At 37.5% G+C, this 24056-nt stretch overlaps 1 protein-coding gene across 5 annotated transcripts in view; it reads left to right on the top strand.

Annotated features, from left to right (window-relative positions):
- The window catches only part of GDAP1 (ganglioside induced differentiation associated protein 1), a 54011-nt gene extending 30854 nt beyond the window's left edge, over window positions 1-23157 (top strand). Inside the window, exons 1-6 of one of the 5 annotated variants that reach the window (XM_054595869.1) lie at window positions 3148-3298; window positions 4577-4769; window positions 16605-16778; window positions 18030-18124; window positions 18992-19106; window positions 20082-23157. In XM_054595869.1, coding sequence (XP_054451844.1) covers window positions 3182-3298; window positions 4577-4769; window positions 16605-16778; window positions 18030-18124; window positions 18992-19106; window positions 20082-20464 — 1077 coding nt within the window. In that variant the 5' untranslated portion in view covers window positions 3148-3181 and the 3' untranslated portion in view covers window positions 20465-23157. Of the gene's footprint in view, window positions 1-3147; window positions 3299-4576; window positions 4770-16604; window positions 16779-18029; window positions 18125-18991; window positions 19107-20081 lie in introns of those variants that run through there. The other 4 variants (XM_054595870.1, XM_054595871.1, XM_054595874.1 and 1 more) reach the window with 4 other exon arrangements.
- The last annotated feature ends 899 nt before the right edge of the window (window positions 23158-24056 follow it).

Here is a 24056-nt window from a genome sequence, read left to right as displayed (position 1 = left end):
TTCTGAAAATTTAGCTATTAGCTCTCATGAACCTATATGAGCCAATGGTGGCCCAAAACTGGGTATGTTGGTTATTGCACCAGTATTATACTAGTTATGGTACCTAACTTCTGGGAAGACATTTTATTAGGAACCTTTCTCTATTTTCCTATCGTAAGCTCCTAGATATCCACACTGTGTTGTAATCTCATCTCTCTCCCTCTATATTTGAATTCCCTGAGACCAGTGACTGGACTTGTAATTCCACATCTTCTGTTTCTAGCACTGTTCCTGGAACAGGGAAAGCTCAACTAATGCACATTGAAGAAATAAACTGACCTGGATCTAGCTTCTGTTCTCCTAACATGATGGACAAAGACACATAGCAACAGAATACACCCGCACAACTTGAATAAACATGTGAATGGATACTAAGCTTTTTGTATTACCTACAAGTGGATTTAGTGGGAAGGAAAACAATAGGGATTATGGATCAATGCAAACATGCTCAGTTCTTTTTCTACCCTGTTGTGACTTAACACCAAAATACAACCGTGTTTCCTGACCTCATCTGTTTACTTATATTCTTTTGATGTTCAAATATGTAAGAAGTAAAAGCAGCACATGTTCATTATAGAAAAATTACAATATGGGGAAGCACAAAGAAATAAAAGCCACAATATTAACGGGGTTGATATCTAAGTGAAGATAGGTTAATAGCACTTGGAAAGCACCAAATAACAGTGGCTTAAGCAAGGTGCTTTATTTCTTCTTCAAGTAGAAGTTTGGAGCAGTGTACTCAGGTGGGTATGGTGGCTCTGCTTCCCAAAGTACCTGTCTGTGTTAGATGCCATTGAGTCGACTCTGACTTCCAGCAAGTGTATGAATGAATGATGTCCACAATGTCCTTTTCTCAGGGGCTTAATTTCCTTCCAGCTCAGGAATTGCTCATCCTTAGAGTGGCCCTGTTCCTCAGGGTCCATGTAAGCACATACCCTCCTGGAAGCAGGATGGAGAATGGCATGAAGAAGAAGAGACATGGGGCCAGCTGTCTCTCTAAGGAGGCTTTCTAGAACTTGCCCTGTGGCACATGCATTACATCCATTTGTTAGAACACAGTCACAGGGACACCTTTAGCTGCAATGGGCCTGGGAAATGCAGCCTTTATTCTCAAAGCCACGTGCTTAGTTAAAATTTCTGTTACCACTGAAGAAGGAGAAAGGATTTTTAGGGCAAACAATTTCCTGCAGTTATTTCTTAGTAAAAAATACGAACAGAGGAACTGGAAAGTTAAAAGTTATAACCATATTCAAGGTTTTTGATGCATATTGATAAATTTACCTTCAGAAGCTCTGTACACATTTACACTTGCAAGGAGATATATAAATATTTTATATTAAACACCAACACAGGAATCAATCAATTCATTCAATGTTTCCTATATGGCTTTGTTGCAGGGAAGATGTGGTAGAGAAAATACTTAGTGTTTGATAGACCTGGGCTTTATTGTCAGGACTCTTTCAGCTGCAAGTGATAGATAGCTTATGAAGAATGTTGATTTTATTCAGATATTCAGGTTTAGTATATGTTGGAACCTGAAGCTGGAGAATTAAAAGTAAAGTTCTTCTGGAGAGGAATGGAGAGGAGATTATACAAGTAGCTGCAAAAATTTTGAATCCTAAAGAGAGAAGAGCAAGTGTAACATGATGTCCTTTTAATGGCCTGGATGGGCGTTCCATGTATGTTTTCATCATTCGCCATATGGCAGGCAATGTCCTAGGTGCTTTATATACACTGTATCATTAAATTCCCAGGGCCGTCATATTTCTTCTATATATCCATATTTTACACATGATGAGTGAAGGCCCAGGAAAGGTCATTGGGAATGGAGCTAGAACTTGATTCCCATTCTGTCCGATTTCAAAGTTTTGCTTTTCCCCTTTCTACTCTGAAGCATGAACTGATAAAAAACAAATTTGGCAGGAATCGCTTTTGCTGTAGCATTTGAATTACCTTAAGGGTATGACCTGTTATAAAGGGGAAGAAGGACCTCATGAGATTTGTATCTTACAAGGGGCCTTTTTTTTAAAAAAAATTTGAGTTGGATAACTGCCTCTCTTTTCTCGTAATACCTAATGTTCACTCTAAGACATATGGGTCTTACCTCTGTTGTGGTTGTCTACTTGTTTTGTTGTCTGCTACCAGACTTGTATCTTGGGTGCTAGGTATCAGGTCTTACATATCTTGAATTCTTAGGGTCCAGCAAAACGCTTGGAACACAGTAGGTACTCAATAAATATTTGCTGAATGCATTCTACAAACATCCATGGTCATATTAATACATATTTACTGAAAGAGAAATTTTATTAATTTACTAAGACACTAAATTTTAAGAGGTATACATAAATAACTAGACTAATATAAACTTATGATTTTAATCATGTTATAAAGAGAGTGTTTATAAGGCAACTGAACTTGTGAATAATACTGAGTGCCTACAACTTGCCAGACTGTTTTAAGTGTTTAACATTGTATTTTGTTACTTAATTGTCACAAAAACCTTACTAGGGTAATAAATTGTCCCCACTAAAAAAATGGGAAAAATTGAAAAAACAGGACATGAATCCAGGTAGATCTGTTCTAAAATTTCTGTGTTTAACAACTAAGCTATTTTACCTCACCATTGCATTAGTTTATGGGAATAATAACTATAATTATTTTGCATGATTCCATAGTAATGTCTTCTAATAACACATAAATCCTTATCCTGTTACTTTGTCTGGCAACTGGAACTTCTCCGCCAAAGGCACCGACTCTCCCAGAGGAACCCAAGGTATCTTGGAAAATTGCTGCTTTTATATAACTTCGGCAACCTCTACTCCACCTCCAAAACCAAAGAGTAATTTGCAATCAACATAATTCATTACTCACTTTAATAATCATGAAATTTTACGTCATTTCTCCTGAAAAAGTCCACGTGCACCTCCCAGGGGATTTCCGTACTCCAGAGGCTTCCTGGGGAACGGACACCTCGGAATCTTTGCAGACGCTGCCTCTCAGCCTTCTCGCCGCAGAAACTACACTTCCCAGGGGTCCGTTCGTCCGCGCGAACTTGCTTTCCCGGCTCCCGGAGGCGTCGCTGAAAAATAACCGACGCTTTGCGGGGCGGTGGAGGAGGGAGAAGGACAGGGCGCACCTCGAAATGGCTCAGATGCAGGATGAGCAGAGGGGCGGCGCGCCCTTGGTGGCGGAAGGGAAGTCGGATGCAGAGGTTAAGCTTATTCTGTACCACTGGACGCATTCCTTCAGCTCCCAAAAGGTAAAGGCCTCGGCCCGGAGGGCGGGCGGTGAGGATCAGGTTTCAGCACCGGACAGCTCCCTCTGGGCCTCACCCAGGCCGATGGCCCAGCTAGAAAACAGGCCTCGAACTCCCTAACCGGACGGTGCTCCCTCGAGGGCAGGGATGCGCCTTAGCGGGGAGCAGGGAAAACCGGCCTGAGATGTAAAGGATAGGACCCGGGCACTCCTACTCATGAAATAAGACCAAAAGCTTCACTTTCAGGTGTTTGCGCTGGAGGCCTTGTCCCCTTGGCTTTTGCAGAGTGAGGCAGAAGGAAGCGCCTTGAAACAGCTGAATAATCTAAAGTTTGTTTTGTTTTTTTTTTCTCTATTTTGTTCCTCTCCACTCTCTTTCACAAGGCCTAGCATATCTGTATTTCAGGTTCTTGTCTGCGGAAAGATATTAGGTTTAGGGCACAAAGAACTAGTGATGGGGAGTGTGACTGTAAATTACTATAGCCAAAATCATTTTCATTGCTTATCTTTCTAATTTATAAGAACAAGACACTAGAACATCTAACTTGCTAATTCTAGAATAGGAATACAGTCACCCAGGGCTTAACAACAGGTACACATTCTGAGGAATATATCATTAGGCGATTTTGTCAGTCTGTGAATATCATGGAGTGCACATTTACAGACCTAGATGGTATAGGCTGTAAGATATAGTCTGTGACTCCTAGGCTACAAGCCTGTACAATATGTCACTATACAAAACTACATGAGATTAAATCAAGCACAGGAGAAAATGATGCAATCAAGAGATGCATAAACAGAAAATATATAAGGCTGTTGCTGGTGTGTTGTGACATACTCTTTTCCAACAGGTATACTCAAAAATAATGATAAAAAGTGTAGTATATACATAGATCAGTAACATAGTCATTTATTATCACTATCAGGTATTATGAACTGTACATGATAGCATGTACATAATTTTATACAGCTGGCATTGTAGTAGGTGTGTCAACACCATCATCGCCACAAACACCTGAGTGATATGTTGTGCTATGATGTTAAGATGGCTACATCACTAAGCAACAGGAATTTTTCAGCTCCATTATAATCTCATGGGACCATTGTCAATGTGCAGTTTATCATTGACCTAAAGGTGGTTGTGCTATGCATGGCTGTAGTTAAAGAATGTTGAAAATATTAATAACTTAGGGAAACACAGAAAAACTGCTTAGTAGTATCCGGAGATATCATTGAACTGAAAGCCTGCATGCCCTGTGGTAACCAGTGTGAACTCTTCCAGGTGCGCTTGGTAATTGCTGAAAAGGCATTGAAGTGCGAGGAACATGATGTAAGTCTGCCCCTGAGTGAGCACAATGAGCCTTGGTTTATGCGTTTGAACTCAACTGGAGAAGTGCCTGTCCTTATCCACGGGGAAAACATTATTTGTGAGGCCACTCAGATCATTGATTATCTTGAACAGACTTTCCTGGATGGTAATGTTAAGGCTATTTGTGATTTCTTGGATTTACTTTTAACACAAATCTGTTTCCCTCCATCCATCTTCCTTTCCTTCCTTCCTCCTTCCCTTTCTTACTTTTTCTTTCTTTCTTTTTGGTTTATGATGGTGGTTTAGTGATAAAAAAACTTTTCCATTTCCATAAGCACACAAAATATATAAGTCAATAACATAAGTTTTGTATCAACCAGTATAAACTCCATGTGAAAGAATTTCATGTGAACCAGAAATTTTAATGTTTTAAATTTCGTTCAAAAAATCCTGCAGGTGTGTGGCTTTGGTGATAATTTAGTTGCCTTGAAGTCAAATTCATAATACTGATTTTAAATGTACACTATGCAAATTAGTTTCATCTATTCTACCAAATGGTTCCACGGTAAAAACGGTAAGAGGGAAAAAGAGGAATAAGTTTTAGTCAAGGGAGAATAGAATGTTGGTATACTTTGAGTTCTTTGTTCCTGTTACTCCTGTATAGATTGACTTTCATATCATTTGTAAGGGATTGATTATAGGGCTTAAATTGATATAGTGCTTTTAACTAATAATCACTTGTTGGTAGCCTGTTTTATATCAGGCATTTTATAAGTTCTGTTCTCTTCAGACTTCAAAGAACCCACCTGAGACAGGTGCAGTAGACTAGTTATTCCTATTTTGTACATGAGTGGTTGCCTAAGGTAATATAGCTGTTTTATGGCAGGGTGGGGCTGGAATGCAAGTCTTTCAAATCCATACCTTCATGTTGTACCAACTGTTTCTCATGGTGATTACCACATATACGTTGTGTTTCTTGCTCCTCATGGCAACCCTTTGAGGTGAGCTATAACTTCACTGATTTGCCCAAGATCACATAGCTGAACCCTGGCAGGATTCAGAATAGAACATGCGGCTTCTCGCTTTCACCTGCATGATATCCAGTTACTCCTCATTCTACCAGTTATGTTGATGTCAGTCAGGCAGATTAAAACCAGAATATAACCTCAACTCACTGGAAAAGAAGAAAGAAATTTAGCCCCATAAATGTCTTTTCTTTTTTACTTAAAAGGAAAATATTTATACATGGGACCTAAATGGAACAGAGACCCCAGGGAATTGGATGAGCAATGGGCTACTTCTGTTCTTAATCCAGGTGTTTACTTCTCTAGGATTTGGATTGGAGGAGGTTTTATTAGAGGTGGCCATTGATCTATACCAAGGAATTTAATGAACTGTGTTTTCTTTCACCATTACTTGCCATTCCTCTGAATCTATATGCTGGGGATTATACTGAAAATAGTGGCTAATTGATTTAATACAATTTTTTTCAACTCTGAGCTTTTTGGAAATGGACAAGTCTGTTAAATAATTATTTGTATTTCCTGGGAGAAGTGATTATAATAATGTGAATAAACCAAAAACAATTTTACAAGAATTCTGTTTTAAATAATCACAAACTTTTAAAAGCTACAGTAAATGGAAAATCATATTTAAATCTTTTGTTAGTATCCCTTGAAAAACTACTACTACCATTCTCCTCCTTCTCCTTTTATCTTTTTTTCCTTACATTGTTTTGCCTCTAAGATAATCAGCAATATGAAATATATTACTTTATAACATAGTATCATTAATGATTATTAGGCTTTCTTAAAATTTTCTTTAGGTTTTTTCTTTTTCTTTGATTGTATAATAACACAACTGAAACATAATCTGAGTCCTGCTCTAACAAGGGAAATACTAGGTTCTTATTACTATTTAGTCAGTCAGAGGAGAAGCCATTTTGGGCTTAATGTTAAGATGAAAATATGGAAACTGAGGACTTTAATTTTGGTTATACCAACAGAATAAGTAAGGAATCAAGAATCCTGGCTTTTAGTCTGCAGTTGGCCCTAATTTACTGCATGTTTTTGGTGACTTGACTTCTCTTGGATTAGGAGATATAGTTTTATCAATTGCAGAAATAAAGCAAGTCCAATTGGTTCCTATCTTACTCATACTTCTTCCCTAGGAGAGTAGTCATTCAGTTGGATAGGGTTGAAAAAGATTAAGATTCAAGGACCTAAAACCCATGGTAGATATAAAGACAGCAAGAGAACAGTTACATAAATGAAGGCTAGTCTAGTCTATAGAAGTTTATCCCTAAGTATTAAATAAAAAACAAACATGTAAGCATTATCACAGTTATCATTAAGATACTTTATCATTAGGAACTCATGGAGATTAGGAAAAGAATCAGACAAATGATAGACAAATATTATCCTAATTGTCAAGGATGGGGAGAGGGGAATTCTACCAATACATGTTACTTAAAGTATATTTTATTGACCAGCAGCACTGCTGTCACTGGGAGCTTGTTAGAAATGCAGAGTCCCAGACTACTGCACATCTCTTGAATCAGAATCTGTATTTTAATAAGATCCCCAAGTGATTCAAATAGACATTAAATTTGAGAAGCACTGCTGCAAATTAATGTGCATTAAGTAATTGTTTAAGCTGAAAGAAGTGCTATAAATAAGTATCTTTAATTGAGACAGTTCTAGAGTGGATTATCAAAAATTTAAAGAAATATGAGGTTTGTCCTGAAAAAGCCCAGCCATTGTTAATATAACGAGAACAGTTTGCACAACATCCATGTAACCTGGCAGCCAATGAGAGTGGACTGGAATGCACATACATGAATAATGATGGCTTCACTGTACTAGTCAGTGGGGATGGTAGATGCTGTTAAGTAAGCATGTGTACTGTGTGGCTGTCACATTCAAAATGACTGAATGATTAGAGCAATGAATCTACATCTAATTTTGCGTTAAGCTTGAACATTTCTCTGTGGAAACTAGTCAGGTGATTCAGAAGGCTGCAGCTGTGGGAAACTGGTGACTGGCAGCTTCATCATGACAATGATGAGGCTGCTCATGCATCACGTCTTATACAGAGTTTTTTGGTGAAACATTAAATCACCCAGGTAACTCAGCCTCCCTACAGCCCAGATTTGGTGCCCTTTGACTTCTGGATTTTCCCAAAACTAAAATCATCTTTGAAAGAGAAAAGATTTCAGACCATTGATGAGATTCAGGAAAATATGACGGGGCAGTTGACGGCCACTGGGAGAATTGTGTGAGGTCCCAAGGTGCCTACTTTGAAGAGGACTGAGGTGTCATTGTCTTATGTGCAGTGTTTCTTCTATCTTGTATCTTCTTCAGTAAATGTCTCTATTTTTCATATTACATGGCTAGATACTTGCTGAACAGACCTTGCACATGTAAATTTTGAGCATCTCAGTTAAAAGAAACCAGCTTATGTTTGCATTACTGGAGAATGTCAGTAACTAACGCTTTTTAAAATATTAGTCTGTTATGTGACGGGCATGATTCTCAATATAGTGTATCTTGATTTAAGTAGAGCATTTACAAGTACTTCATATGATGGATACACTTGTGGAATGAAGGAGCCAATATGGCTAGATGAAATGTACATTTTCAGATGAATAAATCACCACATTGAAGAATACTCATTTTAGATTTCTTATACCAGTTGCTCCTTTAGCTATATACTGTCATTTACTTATCATATAAAAATTTTATATCACTTTATTTTAATTATTTTAATTGCTTGTAGACCACTCTAAGCACCATGAGGTCAGAAACAGTGTTTGTCCCATTAAAAACTGTATTCCCAATGCCTCATATGGTGAACGTTCTTTGATAGGAACTTAGTAAATACATATGAATGATTAAAATGAATAAATTATTGAAAATAGATGTCAACCTGGACAGGGATCTCTACTGGTATTCTTATAGGCTTCTACTCTCTGAGGAGCCTAACTATTCCATAAATGACTTGAATAAAGACATTAAAGAAATACTACTACATTTGTAAATAACAGAAAAAAAAGGATAGTTAAAATGATGACTAGTTTATGAAATGTTTCTAATGGAACAATAACTAAGATAAAGTTTAACAAGGATATATGTAGTATGTGAATTTTGTTTTTAAAAATTGTTTCCGTTAATGATGGATGGGAGACCTGACTGGCTAATAAGTTACCAGTTAGAGCCACTAATAAAACAAAAATGCTGGAGTGATCTCATATTGTTTTAAAAGTACAGGTTCTATCCAGAACATGGTGAACTGTAACCTGCTACATTCTTAACTGGTTGTAATATATAGCATTTTGTCCAATTATGGATGAAACTTTGAAGAAGTTGGCAAATTAGAATGATAATAAATGAATGGATTTTGTGAAGCATATAGTTGCCCATGGTTATAATAGGATAATTTAATTAAGCTTATCCATTCATTTAAAAAACAGAGTATAATGAACTAGTATCTCCTTTGCTCTTAGTATTTGGTATCTCAATTTAGTGTATCAAATTCAGCTGGGCATTATACTAAAAATGATGGCTTGCTGATCTGCAAACCTTTCTCAACTTTTCTTTGTAGTCAGTATTTCCATATTTATATCTTTATGGGATAAGTCTACTAAATAACTGCTAGTTTCAGGGGAGAAATTTGATTGCCAAAACAGTACTCTCTAAGTTTTGGCCAAAGGAAGTGAATGTCTTAAGATGAGTGATGGCTGTGCTTGATTTTTTTTTTAAAGCAGTTACATGGAAGACTGGTGTAGACATCAGTGATGTTCCTGAGATCAGAACTTGAGTCAAAGGAAGAATTTAGAAGTGCTCTCTTATGGCTGCTCAATCAAGGACTGTCCAAGAACAATCTTTTCATTCTTTCAATAGATATTTATTGAGTATTAATTGGTACAAGGTCCCAATTTAAAAGACCCAAATTATTGAAACTTACTAATCTTCAAAAATAATTTCATTCCATAAATTTGAAGATAATGCCAAACCTGCCTGCAATACATGCATGTGCTATTACTACTACTCAGTTTTATAGATTTTTTTCATGTGTGTGATAGCTTTTCTTCTCTGGGCATGTAATGAAGAATAGTTATAGTAAAGTGAGCAATTTATTAATCTACATGAGGTATGATAGTAAGCAAAACTAGAACTCAGGGACAGTGGATGTGACAAATGAATATACACACTAATAATATTGATTTTAATATATGGGTGTTTCTTAAGATTTTATTTATTTTCTTTTAGAGAGAGGAGAAGGGAAGGAGAAAGAGAGGGAGAGAAACAGCAATGCATGGTTACCTATCACACACGCCCCCCCACCCCTCTCCAGGGACCTGGTCTGCAACCCAGGCATGTGCCCTGACTGGGAATCCAATGGATGACTCTTTGGTTTGCAGGTCAGCCCTCAATCCACTGAGCCATACCAGCCAGGGCTAAAATCTAGATATTTCTTATGCTATTCATAATTACTTTTGGCAAACTTTAATTTGGCTACTAAATAATGGAAAAATATGGGCATGCAATAAGTACAAAATGCTAGAAAATACACTATGTGTTACTGCCAGTAGTAACCTGGAAACGAAAATGTAATATGGTGAATAGTGAATTTTGGTAATTAAATCTATAACAATTCTTTGAAGTTTATGTCCCTGTCTTATATCTATACATATCATTTAAAGTATTATTAGAAAATAGTATTTGGTTTGGAAATAATCAAAGTATTCTGGTGTTAAAAAGAAAACCATAAACTCCAAATGGTGACACTTGTGCAAAGCCCATGATACTTAATACCTGGCCTAATTTCAGTCTCAGCCTTTACCAGAAATGTAATCTTAATTAACCAATCAGTCTAGAATCTTCTGGCCCAGCACCAGGAATGTAATCTGTCACATGGGCCCCCTCCATCCTCAAAAGAAGAGGTAATCTGCATGATAAAACCCTTGCAGGCCCATTACCTCACAAAAGAATGTGCAGGTCTAAAATAATCTTTCCTGTCCTTTTGCTAGCTGTTCCCTTGCCCACCCTTCTTCCTGTAAAAACCTTCCATTTTATACAACCCTTCCAAGGATCCTAGTTGCTAGATGGGATGCTGCCCAATTCATAAATTGTGTAATAAAGCCAATTAGATCTTCAAATTTATACAGCTGAATTTTGTTCTTTTTCAAAAAAAGATTTTATTTATTTATTTATTTTTAGAGAGAGGGGAAGGAGGGAGAAAGAGAGGGAGAGAAACATGAGTGCGTGGTTGCCTCTTGTGCACCTCCTACTGGGGACCCGGCCTGCAACCCAGGCATGTGCCCTGACTGGGGATTGAACCAGCAACACTTTGCTTTGCAGTCCGGTGCTCAGTTCACTGAGCCACACCGGCCAGGGTTATTTATTTTAATTTTAATTTTAATTTTAACTTTGTTTGTTAATGCTGGTATGCTATTAAAGTATCATATATGTTTGACTAAGATATATAATTTTATAGATACAATTTTATTAATATATATGTTGAAAATCAATTGCCTCAGATTTTAAAAAGAATATTAATTCTGAAGTCACTGCTACATTAAAAAATGAAGTTATTTACTTATTTAAGGAATTTCCAGTTTTTATTGAGGTTCATAGGATCAGTAATTTTATGTCTGTCCATATAAGGCTGTCATATACAGTTGAACAACTTTTTGTGCCTTTTAGCCCATCACTGAAATTACAGATTAGCACAAAGATTCTAAATCAGGGTGCAGAAAATATGGTACATGATAAGGAAAAGAAAATGAATTTAAAACTCATGCTTGTGCCAATAAAAATGGCTTTAAAAAGTAACTATTTTTTACTCTCTGATTTGTCTAATATTTGTGGACAGATATGGGTATTAAAATGCAGAGGTCCTAGTTCTATATTACATGTATCCAACAATGAGAACAAACTGATATAAGAGTTTTTGCCCCCAATTATGGATGTTTTTGTGAAAAGTCTTTAATATAATATCAAATAAATAAAAGATAGTTAAACATTTAAAGTATACAATTTTTGAAAATAATGCTCTAAATTTGGCTGTCTCAGAAAATCCTGGGTGTATTTAGTGAACTTGTATAATTTGACACCATGTAATTTTTCATGTCTGTGTTTAGATTTGATCTTTCTAGCATGAAAGTTAAAAGAGCCTTGAGTTATAGTTAGTTTATTTGATCTTTCTAGCATGAAAGTTAAAAGAGCCTTGAGTTATAGTTAGTTTTTAACCATACCTTTTGCTTCAGGTCATAATTTGTTTACCATGATTATATTTTCAAATGGCCAGGGGTATGATTAGTTGAAGGGTACAATCTTGTTCAGCTACTTGATGCATATTATCTTATACACTAATATCATCACTAAGTAATCTAAGTGGGATAACAAAATTAACAAAAGATCCTTAGAAAAGATGAAGTCTAGTCTGTTTTCAGTGAGCCAATAAAGAAGATCTGGAAGTTATTCAAATACACCTGGAGGAGTCTTTCTTGATAACACATACAGTACTACCTCTTTTATCTGCCATCACTGGGGAATGTAGGAAATCAGAGTAGTGTATTTAGTAAAATAATGGAAACTTATGCCTTTAAATCCTTAGATCCTTTTTATTTTTTTGCTCTTGGTGGAACTGAATGTAATTTTTAAAAATGGCTCAAGGCCACTGTTATTCTAACCAGCAATATGGGGACTTGAGAATGTACAGAGTTGTTCCTATTAAATGACTGCAAAAAGCTTTTATTGTTTTCTTCTGATTTTTTAAAAAACTTTTGTTTTCTCCCTTTTTTGTTTATCATTTCATTGTTTTATGTCTATCTGCTTGTTTCTAAATTGCTGCTTAATTTTAGGTGCGATACAAGATCTGTCTTATCCCTTACTCAGTCTTCTAGGAAGTCAGATCTTATGCCAACTTATCTATTTATTCTTATTTGTTTTTCCAGCTTAGTGACTAATTGTGGCTTCCACTGCTGCAACTCTATTCCCTAGTGCTGGGAACTCTTCTCATTGCTCGATTCTTAAAAACCCTCTGATCCCCTGTTCTGTTCTTATAAGCCTTCTATTACTTTCCCACTCTTAATTGAGTGCAATTCCAAGAAAATATTTTCTTTCTTTTTTCTTTTTTTTTTAAGCATTATTGACTTAACAAATTGCCAGCTATTTTTCCAGAATAATGTATTTACTTGGGAACAACAAAGAATTGCAATTCGGAACAGATGGTATAATGGCGAACTATGTGCCAATTTAGAGAAACAAAGAAGAGGAACACTTTTGTGTGGACTCAGGAGGGACTGTTGTAAAGAAAGAATCTATTGGAGGATATTGGAAGTTTGGAATACAGTAACTTCTCATGGACTGAGTTCTGGCAGCCTCCCATTGGCTGAACTGTTACTGGGCAGGGAGGAAGTTTTCTTTTTCCAGCTAAGGTAATGGTGTCACTTCTTGTTGGAGATGCAGGTTCATCTCTTCTTGTTGGGGTCAGCATTGAGTGACATTCATGAGAGGTCTCTCTTCTAGCCTCATGACTCCATTTAAATGAATGTTCAGTTTATTAGTTTTCATAGTATTACAACAAAGATGAAAGGACTGGAAAATATAAAATTTGATGAAGTGAGAGGGAAGCTGTAGAGTTCAAATAAAGTTCCCAGTTGTGTTTTGAAAACCTGTTTCCAGAGGCAGCAGACGCTGCAGTGCTCTGGTGAAAGGAGGATGGCAGGACGTTGCGCATTTGATGCTGGACAGGGCGCCTTCCAGGAGAGGCTGAGACTGGAAGAGAATGCGGGATCCCTGGGTGTTTTCTGTTCTGACACGGCATTTCAGGAGATATTAGAGTTACATAGCAATGGTATAATGCATAGAAGAATGTTATTTTCATAGATTTCAACATTTGTCCTCCTTGGAAGCATTCTGGCCTGGCCACATGGAACTTTCCCCGAAAGCAACTAGACTTATTTTTCCTGCTCTCTTCACTTTTCAGGATGAAGTGCTGTGCTCCTCTGGACACAGGCCTCAGGCCTGGCACTGGAATGTGGCCAGAGCCAGTGGCCACAAACTTAACTGTTAGGGAAGCATTTTAATATGTTGGACCATTTATGGTATTAACCTGAGGTTCTTAGATTCCTAAGGCAGTGGTTCTTAAACTTTTCGATTTCAGGGCCCCTTTGTGTTAAAAATTATTGAGGATAGCTGAGAGCATTTGTTTATGTGAGCCACGTCTATTAATATCTACCTTAGTGGAAATTAAAGTGGAAAAAAGCTTAAAACACTAGAATGTACAAGGACACATGCCATGAACTGGCACAATGATGGAATCAGCACATGTCATGTAGCCTCTGGACAACTTGAGAGAGAAGAAGAATGAAAAAGTAATTAACCTCTTAGATTTACTATAAAAATAACTTTGACATTGTAAAGCCCCTGAGAGAGTCTTTGGAAATTCAGGGATTCTCACAGCACACTTTGCCGTTAGTAGTCCATGAATAGAAGTCAGGAGGTCCATGATCTCAGATGGTGAAAAATTATATCTTATTTTTAATAATTTCCGATAGTAATTTATTATTTCCTTTCATTTACAATGTATACACAATTCACAACAATATCAGGGGTGCCTGTGACTTTGTTACCAATAGATATCACAGATATATTCGTAGGAGCATATCAAGTTATTGCAGATATTTAAAAATATCATTTACACTCATATTATTTTGAAATTATGGTAGGCCTGCTGCTAGATGTTGTTAATGTATTAACAAATACTAATCACAAATATTAGTTTTTTATCATTTAAAATTACTTTTGTTACTATCTTTTAATATATCAATTTTCTATGCAATCCTATATTTGTATTTTATGCATTTAAAAACAATATTTTGAGAAGAAGGTGGTGGTACACAAAAGGTTAAGAACTCTTTTGAATTTCAAAGACCTTACAAGCCCTCCAGCATGCTGTCCTCTTCGAAGTGAGAGGAATTTACTACCACACATTGATTGGCATCCTGGTGATGCACTGAGATCTTGAAAGGTCAACAAGGAAGTGTGCTGCAGTTGGGTAAATCCACTGTTGACAGGCAGTGGGCAGCTGAAACTCCATTCTTGATGGTTCTAATAGAGCCTTCAGAATTGCATTCCCTAGCAGGTTTAAAGAGTAATCCATCTTCTATTTTCTTAGAGAGTCAGAAATAGCCTATTGGCTTCAAAGGCGTGTTTTACTCAGTCTGGCACTGTGAAACCTTGCCTGAAATGCTCTGCAACCAACTCTGAATTTGTCAAAACTTATGAATGAGTGAGTGACACTCAAAAGGATTCTAAACTAACTAAACAAACTAAATAAATAAACTAAACTAAAATAACTAAGAAATAATAAAGTTGAGGCTGTTCTTTTCACTTGTTTGAATAAGCTAGTTGGCATTTTTCAGGACAGTTTGAGTCAGAAGTGGAAAGCAATTCTAAAGGGACATTACTCTTTGGGCCTTTGGGTCATGTGATTAATCTTTATCATTCTTGGAGAGTCTCTGAAAAGTAAGCCCTTTGAAGATGTTATGATGATGTAATAAAATAAAGCACTGCATTAGGAGTTAGATGACTTTAATTCTTGTTCTGCCTCTAATTAGCTATGGGATCTTGGGAGAATTTCTTGGCTTATAGATCTCAGTGTCCTCATACTACAGAGCTTCTCTAGCTCAAATATATTAGTCCCCTTTTTCCTTGGGAGATAGATACAAGACCCCCAGTGGATGCCTGAAGCTGTGGATAGGACCAAACCCTATATACCATGTTTTTTTTCCTATACATATGTATCTATGATAAAGTTTAATTTATAAATTAGGCACAGAAAAAATTAACAATAATAAAATAGAACAGTTATAATAATACACTATAATAAAAGTTATGTGAATGGCTTTGGGACTTTTACGAAATAAAATAAGGGTGACTGGAACACAAGCACTGTGATGCTGCGGCAGTCTGAGATGGGTAGTAACTGGCTAGTCGGGGAGGACAGCATGAGGCTTAATCATGCTACTCAGAACAGCATGCAATTTAAAACTTAAAAATTATTTATTTCTGGAACTTTTATTTTAATGTTTTTGGACTGTGGCTGCATGTGGGTGGCTGAAACTGAATATGTGCGTCTGCTATATTCTATAATAACTAGAAATTTAGGAAAATATTAATTAATTAAAACTTACTGTACATGTACTATGAGCCAAATACTTATATTAGGTACTGAGGGTGCAACAGAGAACATGGTCCCTGCCCTCAAGGAGTCTATAGTTTAGTTTTTAACCAGCAAATTAGGATTTATATAGAACCCACTTTCCAGAGATGAAATATTAGAAATTACATTAAGATTGTCATTTCATGTTCACATAGTATCAACAGGATTACTCTTGGTATTAATTGGAACCTAGAAGAGAGCAGTCCCTTAACATCTTTCTATAATGGGCTTTCATTCTTAACCAAACTTCATCAAGACCCTAATAAACTTCACCAAATGCTTCATGCATATGAGGAACTGTGCTAGACCCTGGACCGCAGGTTCCTGACCCTGAAGAGATTTAGGGGGCAAAAAGATAAAAATATTTATAGTGATAAGGACTCTAATGGAATACATACAAGGTACTTTGAGTGTACAGAGGAAGGTACACCTGACCCAGTCAGGTGCTGGTAGTTGTAGGAGGATAGGGAATGCTTCGTGGATGACTAGCACAAATACTTAGACCCTGAGGGTTGGGTGGTAATTTGTAAGGTGGAGAAGTGTGAGAATGCCAGTGTGATCATGATTTGGGATTTTGTGTGGTACATCAGGCCATCTCAAATTTCGAATGTGTGCACTGGGGAGATATCTTTTCAATACTTTGATATAATAGTGAAGATGTTAATAATAAGATAGTTGGGATTTATGTTTTTGCTTCTGCTTTTGATGTAGTACTTCATTTGTAATTTTTCATTCAATGTTTGTGTATGTGTTTGTGTATGCACTTTAGAAAAAACACCCAGGTTAATGCCTGATAAAGGAAGCATGTATTACCCACGAGTACAACATTACCGAGAACTGCTCGACTCTCTGCCAATGGATGCCTATACACATGGCTGCATTTTACATCCTGAGCTAACTGTGGACTCCATGATCCCAGCTTATGCAACAACAAGGATTCGCAGTATGTAAACATCTTAAAGACCTGGAATTCTGTCTTGAATTTCTTTTATTTATTTTGAGACCTGGCATATCTCATGATCATTGAGAGGAGACAGGAACAGAGTTGTGAGTTTGCTCTATGGATGTGCATGTTATAGATCAACCTGTGCACCATCATATTAATCTGTGCTTCAGCTATTTAGCTGGACATTTATTGTCTATAGGTCCTGATTTTCCAGCTCTTGACTTTGAGGGCCAAGTTTGTAAAAGCTCAGAAGAGTGGCATTTGGAAAAATAAAGACCATAACATATACCCATGGACAGGTAAACTGGGAGTTAGGAAAGCTGAGATCTGTGGGGAATGTAGTCAACTGAGTTTGCATTCCTGGTCTTTCCTTCTTGTTCATTATGTGAGGGAGCTGAACTACAGGCTGTCTAACCTTTACTCTACCTCTAAATTCAGTGATTGCAGAATTACAGAGCTTGAGTTGACATATCCACCTCTCTCCTGTCCTGTTCTGAGGATGGATTAGGTTTGGTACATGAGGTACAGAGTAGAAAGAGGGGTGCTTTGTGGCACAGTAATTGGGGACAGGAAGGTTGGGGATGGTGGCTGCGATCAAACTCTGGAGGTATCTGACCAGGAACACTCATATCTAGATATTCTAAATCTAGAAACTATATTCTTTCTAAAAACCATGTCTCACTTTTATCATTCTCTTATGTTATTTTTCTTGCTTTTTGATACCTCTTCTTCTTGCTCTTCTCCTCTCCCTTTCCTTCCCTTCTTTCTTCACTCTCTTTTCCCCTCTCTCTTCCTTCTTCTCACCTTCTTTTTGTTCACCCTCCTTCTGTTTATAAGTTCTTATGTATGATTTGAAACAAGTATTCCGATACATATAATTCTATCACAGAGTTTATATACTTTTTTAAAATAAGGCTTTTCCCTTCTCTTCATGCAGAAGTTCCTTACAGAAAACTTGGAAGCTATCGGAAGGTAGACCCAGTACCCTGAACCAAGCACTTACAACACACTGGGCCTTGCCCTAAGTGCTTTCCATGGTGCTTCCCATCGAATCCCCACTCCAGAGTAGAGTGGCAGATACTCTAGTAGTTCCATGTTAAAGGTGAGGAAATTGAGGCACAGAGAGGGCAAGCCGGAGGCAGGCAGGGCATGAATACCAAGCTCATGCTCTTATGAATGAGCGTCTCCTTGTTTCTTACATAGAAGGGAGGAAATAATTTTCTGTTTTAAAAATGATTTCATTATCAGGCCAAATTGGTAACACAGAGTCTGAACTGAAGAAACTTGCTGAAGAAAACCCAGATTTACAGGAGGCATACATCGCGAAACAGAAACGACTTAAAGTAAGTAAACCAGGCTGTCCTCAACTGACAATCACTGTTCATACTAAACGTTCTACCTTTTGTAAAGTTTCATTATTTCTAGAACATCTTCTATTAAATATTGCAAATTGCCAGTACACAATTCACATTTGGCTTATGCTGTGCTTTAAGAATTTTTCTTTATTATGTTTGATATTCAAACCTAATGACAATTGCTTAAAAAGCAGATATTGCACATGCTGGTTGCCAAGGAAAGTTGTAATGTATGAAAGAAAGTTAAGAAAATATTTGAGGACTCTGTCATTTTGGGTACTCTGCCACATTCAGGCCTAGGTTGACTTTTGTCTGTGGCTGTCTGCCTCCCAAGGGGCAGGGCTGTGCTTCATCAGTTACTGTGACAGCTCCTCCCACAGTAAAGGTGTAGCAAGCATCATTGCCTTTCCCTTTTCTCAGCTTCCCATCTTCCTTTATCTTACCTTAGCTTGGGAGCTTCGCAGAAGAAACCTGCGCACATGCATTCCTTATTTTCCACCCATTGTTTGCCTCACTGCATTCAGATTTCTACCTTGCCCCTGAGCCTTCCATGATTCAAGTTATTCATCCAGTGAGGCCTGCTGATATTCCATTGTTGAGGTGGGCCCAAGAGGAGTCTCTTTGTGCCCCTCATGGTCTTTTTCCATCTCTGGTCACCTGGTCCCCCAGGAGTGGCCAGTGAGTGGTTGGTCTGGCCCTGGGGTATTTTAACAGCAGGCACGCACCCGCCCAGTTTTCCTTTTGCATTAACAAAGTTATTCTGATTCTTCTCATTGCCTAGAATAAACAGCTTCCAACACTGCAATAGTTTATATCTTCTTTGCTCTAATCTACTGAGTTATTTTTGTTAATTAGTCAAAGCTGCTTGACCATGACAATGTCAAATATTTGAAGAAAATTCTTGATGAGTTGGAGAAAGTCTTGGATCAGGTTGAAACTGAGTTGCAAAGAAGAAACGAAGAAACCCCAGGTAGGTTCTCATTTGCATTCTTTTTCTCTTTCCCTGGGGTATTTATAGGAACAGTCTTAGATTTCAATACAAATGTTCTATAATTGTTTTCACGGGCAGTTTAAATTAGAATAACAACAATAACATCAAATCAGCAAAACCCAGGTCTCTAATTGCAAGTCAGTCTGTATCTGTATGAAATGTGACTGCTGAAGAATTTTTCTGCACAATTGAAATTCTGGTCGAGAAATTCCAACATAGCCCATTTCACAAATTTGTAATTACAGAAGTTAGTTTGGTTGAATAACCTGAGTAATTACTTGAATGCTCCCTGTAAGTTTTCCCTTAGGCAGGGAGACAACTTCTAATCTGCAGTCAAGTATAAAATGGGCCAGCACAGGTAGATATGCAGGCTGGCTGGTGAGCACCCATGCGTTGTACCTGTGAACTTGACTTCATGATGCAGCCAGGGCCCAGGTGCAAGCACATGACCACTCCCCTTGCAATATTCCAGTTGACAACAAAGTTGAAGACCATTGCTTCACAACAGGGACTCTGTTATGCTTTTAACAAGTAACTAAGAGCAGCACTCACTGAGTGACATTTCAGGCCCAGCTTTATGGATATTCCTAAAGCTCACCTGTTGTTTTCCTAAACGAGAAGGATATATCCATTTAACTCCTCTGGCTTTGAGGTTCTCAGCTTCTGAGAATTGTTTACGAAGTGATAGGCAGGCTTTGAGCTCAAGTGACCCCGGTTTCACTTAGGGACCTAGTTGGCTGGCAGATGTCAAGTCTCCCTTAGCTTGGGATACATTTTCATGGACTTGTTTTTAGCATAAAATTACTTGCTGAGTATGATTGTCAAGAAAAGGTACCATGGCCTTCATCTCCTGCTCTACTCACACTTTCCCTCAAGACTGAGATGAAAGATACCAGCTAGAGTCTGTCTGTGCTGTGCTTGCCCCTAATTCTCCGTGTCCCTTTCTCTGATTAGAAGAAGGCCGCCAGCCTTGGCTCTGCGGAGAGTCCTTCACCCTGGCGGATGTCTCGCTCGCTGTCACATTGCATCGACTGAAGTTCCTGGGGTTTGCAAGGAGAAACTGGGGAAATGGAAAGCGACCCAACTTGGAAACATACTATGAGCGTGTCTTGAAGAGAAAAACATTTAACAAGGTTTTAGGGCATGTCAACAATATATTAATCTCTGCGGTGCTGCCGACAGCACTCCGGGTGGCCAAGAAAAGGGCCCCAAAAGTTCTTGGCACCACTCTTGTGGTTGGTGTGCTTGCAGGAATGGGATATTTTGCTTTTATGCTGTTCAGAAAGAGACTTGCAAGCATGATATTAGCACTTAGACCCAGACCAAATTATTTCTAGGCTTGCCCAGTGGTGGCAACTCACCCTACCGTCTAACTTGATCTTGTCTACTCTGCCAGGCACAGGGGAGAACAACCTTGGGCAACAATAAAAAGCATATTTTACTTTATTCTTTGGGTAGTTTATGTGGGGAGAGGAGGCAAGGAAACGGTTTTGTGGGCTGTAATGTTGAGGCTACTGTATTTCCAAACTGAACTAATGTATCCTTAAAGCACATGCAAGGTTAAGCTATGTCGATATGATAGATTGAGAATAGTCCTTGAACTCAAAATACCAGTTCAAGTTCTGAATATTTTTTTTTGAGGGGGAGGTTATTACTACAAGCAAAGAGTAATAATAACCTGAGTTTGCCCGCAGTTCTTTATCTGAGTCTCTAGATATGCCGAGTGTTGAGTAGTTAACAGTATTTCCCCCTGGAATTCAGGTGTCATCTTGTTACATAGCACAGGTTCAGACAGCAGCAAGGCACAGCAGTGCTTCATGCTAGCATTGCCAGCTTCAGGTAGGAACAAGGGAGGCAAAGGGACAGAAAGAGTGAATGAAGTATATACTGTATAGTGCAGAGCAGCAGAGTACAACTTCCAGGAGCCTCCAGAACCACTCAGGGCTGCCTGGCCCCTTAATAAATATTACCGTGGTGACCTGTACCCACTGCCCACACATCCTCCTGTAGTTGAGAACCTTGGGAAAACCAGACTAAGGAGTTACTGGGCAGAGTAGACTGGAGAAAACCCCAGGCTTTATATTTAGGTTTGACTTTAGTGTTAACTTTAAATGCATATGAATCACATGCATTGATTTAACAAGGCGAACTGCTTATATACTCGGGTGAGAGATGCCCACTGGAGCATGTCTGCCTAGCATTTACATGAAAATTTAAAGTGATATGAAAATTGTTCCTTTCTTTTTATGCTTCCCCAATTTGATGGTGCCTATGGACTGCTGTGTCCAGCCACGGGGACTTGGTCTATACAGCCCCCTTTATGCATACAAGTGGAATTTGGTGAATGTCCAGCTAATCACTAGCATGGCATGTGGCTGAGCTTTGATGATCTCGGAGTACTAAATGTGCTCATTCTGCATTTGGGAGGCTGTTAACCCAAAAAATGTTGTCTAGGACTTGCATCTGTTTATGATCATCAACAAAGCTTTAGAAGGTTACAGAACAAGGTCTAGTCTTAGTCCTTGGCAGCTAATTTAGGGGAGATGAAATAAACGATTAGATAGCGATGACCACCAATATCCATTGATACATGTCTAGGCATTTTAGGGGGTGCCTCAGTCCATGTGGAAGGGACAACCCCAGTGCATCCCATGAACAACCATGGAGATGCATCATATAGTTTGGTTCCAGAAAAAATCTCTCATGGTGACAGGAAAACAGAGTTTTTTCTAGAGCTGGGCAGAAAGGCCTTAGGAGCGATTTCCAGTCTTTGGCAGAAAATAGGAACAGAGAATAAGGAACTAAGTTTCCAGAGAACAACAAGCTTGCCTGGATTGCCTCAGATTCGCTGTGCAAAATAGCCAAAAACTGGACTGAATTTTCCATAATTCCATTTCATGATACAGTTTTTTTCAGAAAAGTTTGATGAACTGGATGTTTTCTGTTTATAAAAAATTAATAACATTTCCAGTATAAACTCAATCCAACAATCATTAATAGACTGGAAACTTTTATAATGTCTTAATTTTACACCTCATTGCACTGTTACATAGAGTGAAATTTGTTGCTGGAACATTCCAATCCATGTGTCCATAAAAGACCCACAAAACTAATTAGTTTTCACTCAATAGTTCATAGTGTTATTTGTTACCCTGTTAGAAGCAGGAATTGAGACATGAAGAAATCAAAACTGGATATTTATAAAAACCTACAAAGGATATTTACCTAGATAAGGGTTGTTCATTAAGAATAAAGATTAGAAGCCCGTGCTGGCTTTTCCTGAAATTTGAATCATTGCTGAATTAGAGAAAAATCTACTAGGAAGTGTCTATAATTCTCTGGTACAATTTCACTGGAAATATTCCTTTGTCAATATTAAAGATGATGCATCGTGGCCATTTCACTTGTTTTATGGCTACCCTGGGGATTATATTGTATTTTTAAAATGTTTGTTGGGATATTATGACCACTAGATGTCGCTGTTCACCCAGTAGTCTGAGTTTGGGCGTTCTTAGGTTCAACAAGTCTTCTGAAATGTTTCAACTGAAGATAAACATTAATGACCTCAATTTTGAAATGAGGGCATCCTCACCAAATCATTCATCTGCAGACAAGCTTGCGGCACATGTAGTATTGATTTCTAATGCTTTGGAAGGGATAACAGTATCACACAATGTCAAGCTAAAGAGCTGATCATATAGTATTAGCAAAATGGGCACTTTTATATTTTTGTTGGTTACTGGCTGATGTGTTCCTCAGTTTCCCAAATTTGTATAACTATCACAATTAGAACACTGCCCGAGGTACTAAATTTATGGTGGCTATTTGTGTCTTAATGCATAGATACTAATTTATTGTCATTGCAATTATATGCCTTTGGAATCCATTTTCCTTAATTACGGATAGTTGTAAATTGCTTGCTTGATTTTTAGTAGTTAGTGATATTGCCACCAGAGTTGTAGATTTTTAGTGTTGTTGACTGTAGTAGAGAGAACAAGATACTATTCTGCCTGTGAGATCTATAAAAGTAATTGGAAAATAAATATGTACTCTGTAAGTACTAATTTTGTGATCTTTTTGAGAAAACAGATGTATTTGTTTCAGTTAAAATCAAAGCATAATGTGGGTAATAGTAAAACAAGAAGAAGTTAGGTATTCAAGATATTTAGCTATAAAATGCCATATTTTTTCTTATAACAAAAATTACCGATTCATGTTTTTAAATACACACAATTTTCTGGTTAAAATGAATGACAACCTAAAGAATTACATATAGATCCTGACTATTAAAGGATCTCTTTTGCAGCCAGCCACCTAATAGGGGATAGCATGAAAATGGTAAACACCAAGAAAGTATATTTTTTTCAAATTTGTTTTGTTACATGTTTACTGGGTTTCTTCTTATGATATTTATGTCTATTTTGATGTAGCTAATTCTATTTCTTCTATTTAGTTATGGATTTTAAATATTCAAATTACCGTCCATATTTCTAGCCTCGGTAAGCTTAGCCATTATTCTAATCATCAAGTCGGAACTGAGTACTATTGATACTTTTGTTTTATATTGAGCAAAGCAAATTAAATGAAAATTAAATTGACCTATTTTCCCTAAGTGAGAAAACAACAAAAAAGGAACAATTTTGAATACTCACGGAAAGTCAAGTGCATATACAACTCTGTAGCCTCTTCAGAAAAGAAAAAAGCACTATGGTTAAAGATACAAAAGTCAAGTTAATGTAATAAATAATTTGGTATTTAGACATCACCGGCATATTGTTTATGCCAACGATTTGGCCTGGTTATATTATCTCCACTATTCAAATCATAATGTCCTGACTGTCTAATTGCTCAGAACACTTGTGTTTTACTAGTTAAGGTAGTAGATTCAAAGCCACGTGAAGAAGTATAATTTCTAGAGTGAGGATAATA

Source organism: Pteronotus mesoamericanus, unplaced genomic scaffold (genome assembly GCF_021234165.1).
Source record: "Pteronotus mesoamericanus isolate MK-2021 breed Mesoamerican mustached bat unplaced genomic scaffold, CSHL_Meso_final scaffold_54, whole genome shotgun sequence".
In the NCBI taxonomy this organism is placed as follows: domain Eukaryota; kingdom Metazoa; phylum Chordata; class Mammalia; order Chiroptera; family Mormoopidae; genus Pteronotus; species Pteronotus mesoamericanus.
The sequence above is the reverse complement of the archived record's forward strand: the minus strand, read 5'-3'. Positions and strand labels throughout refer to the sequence as shown.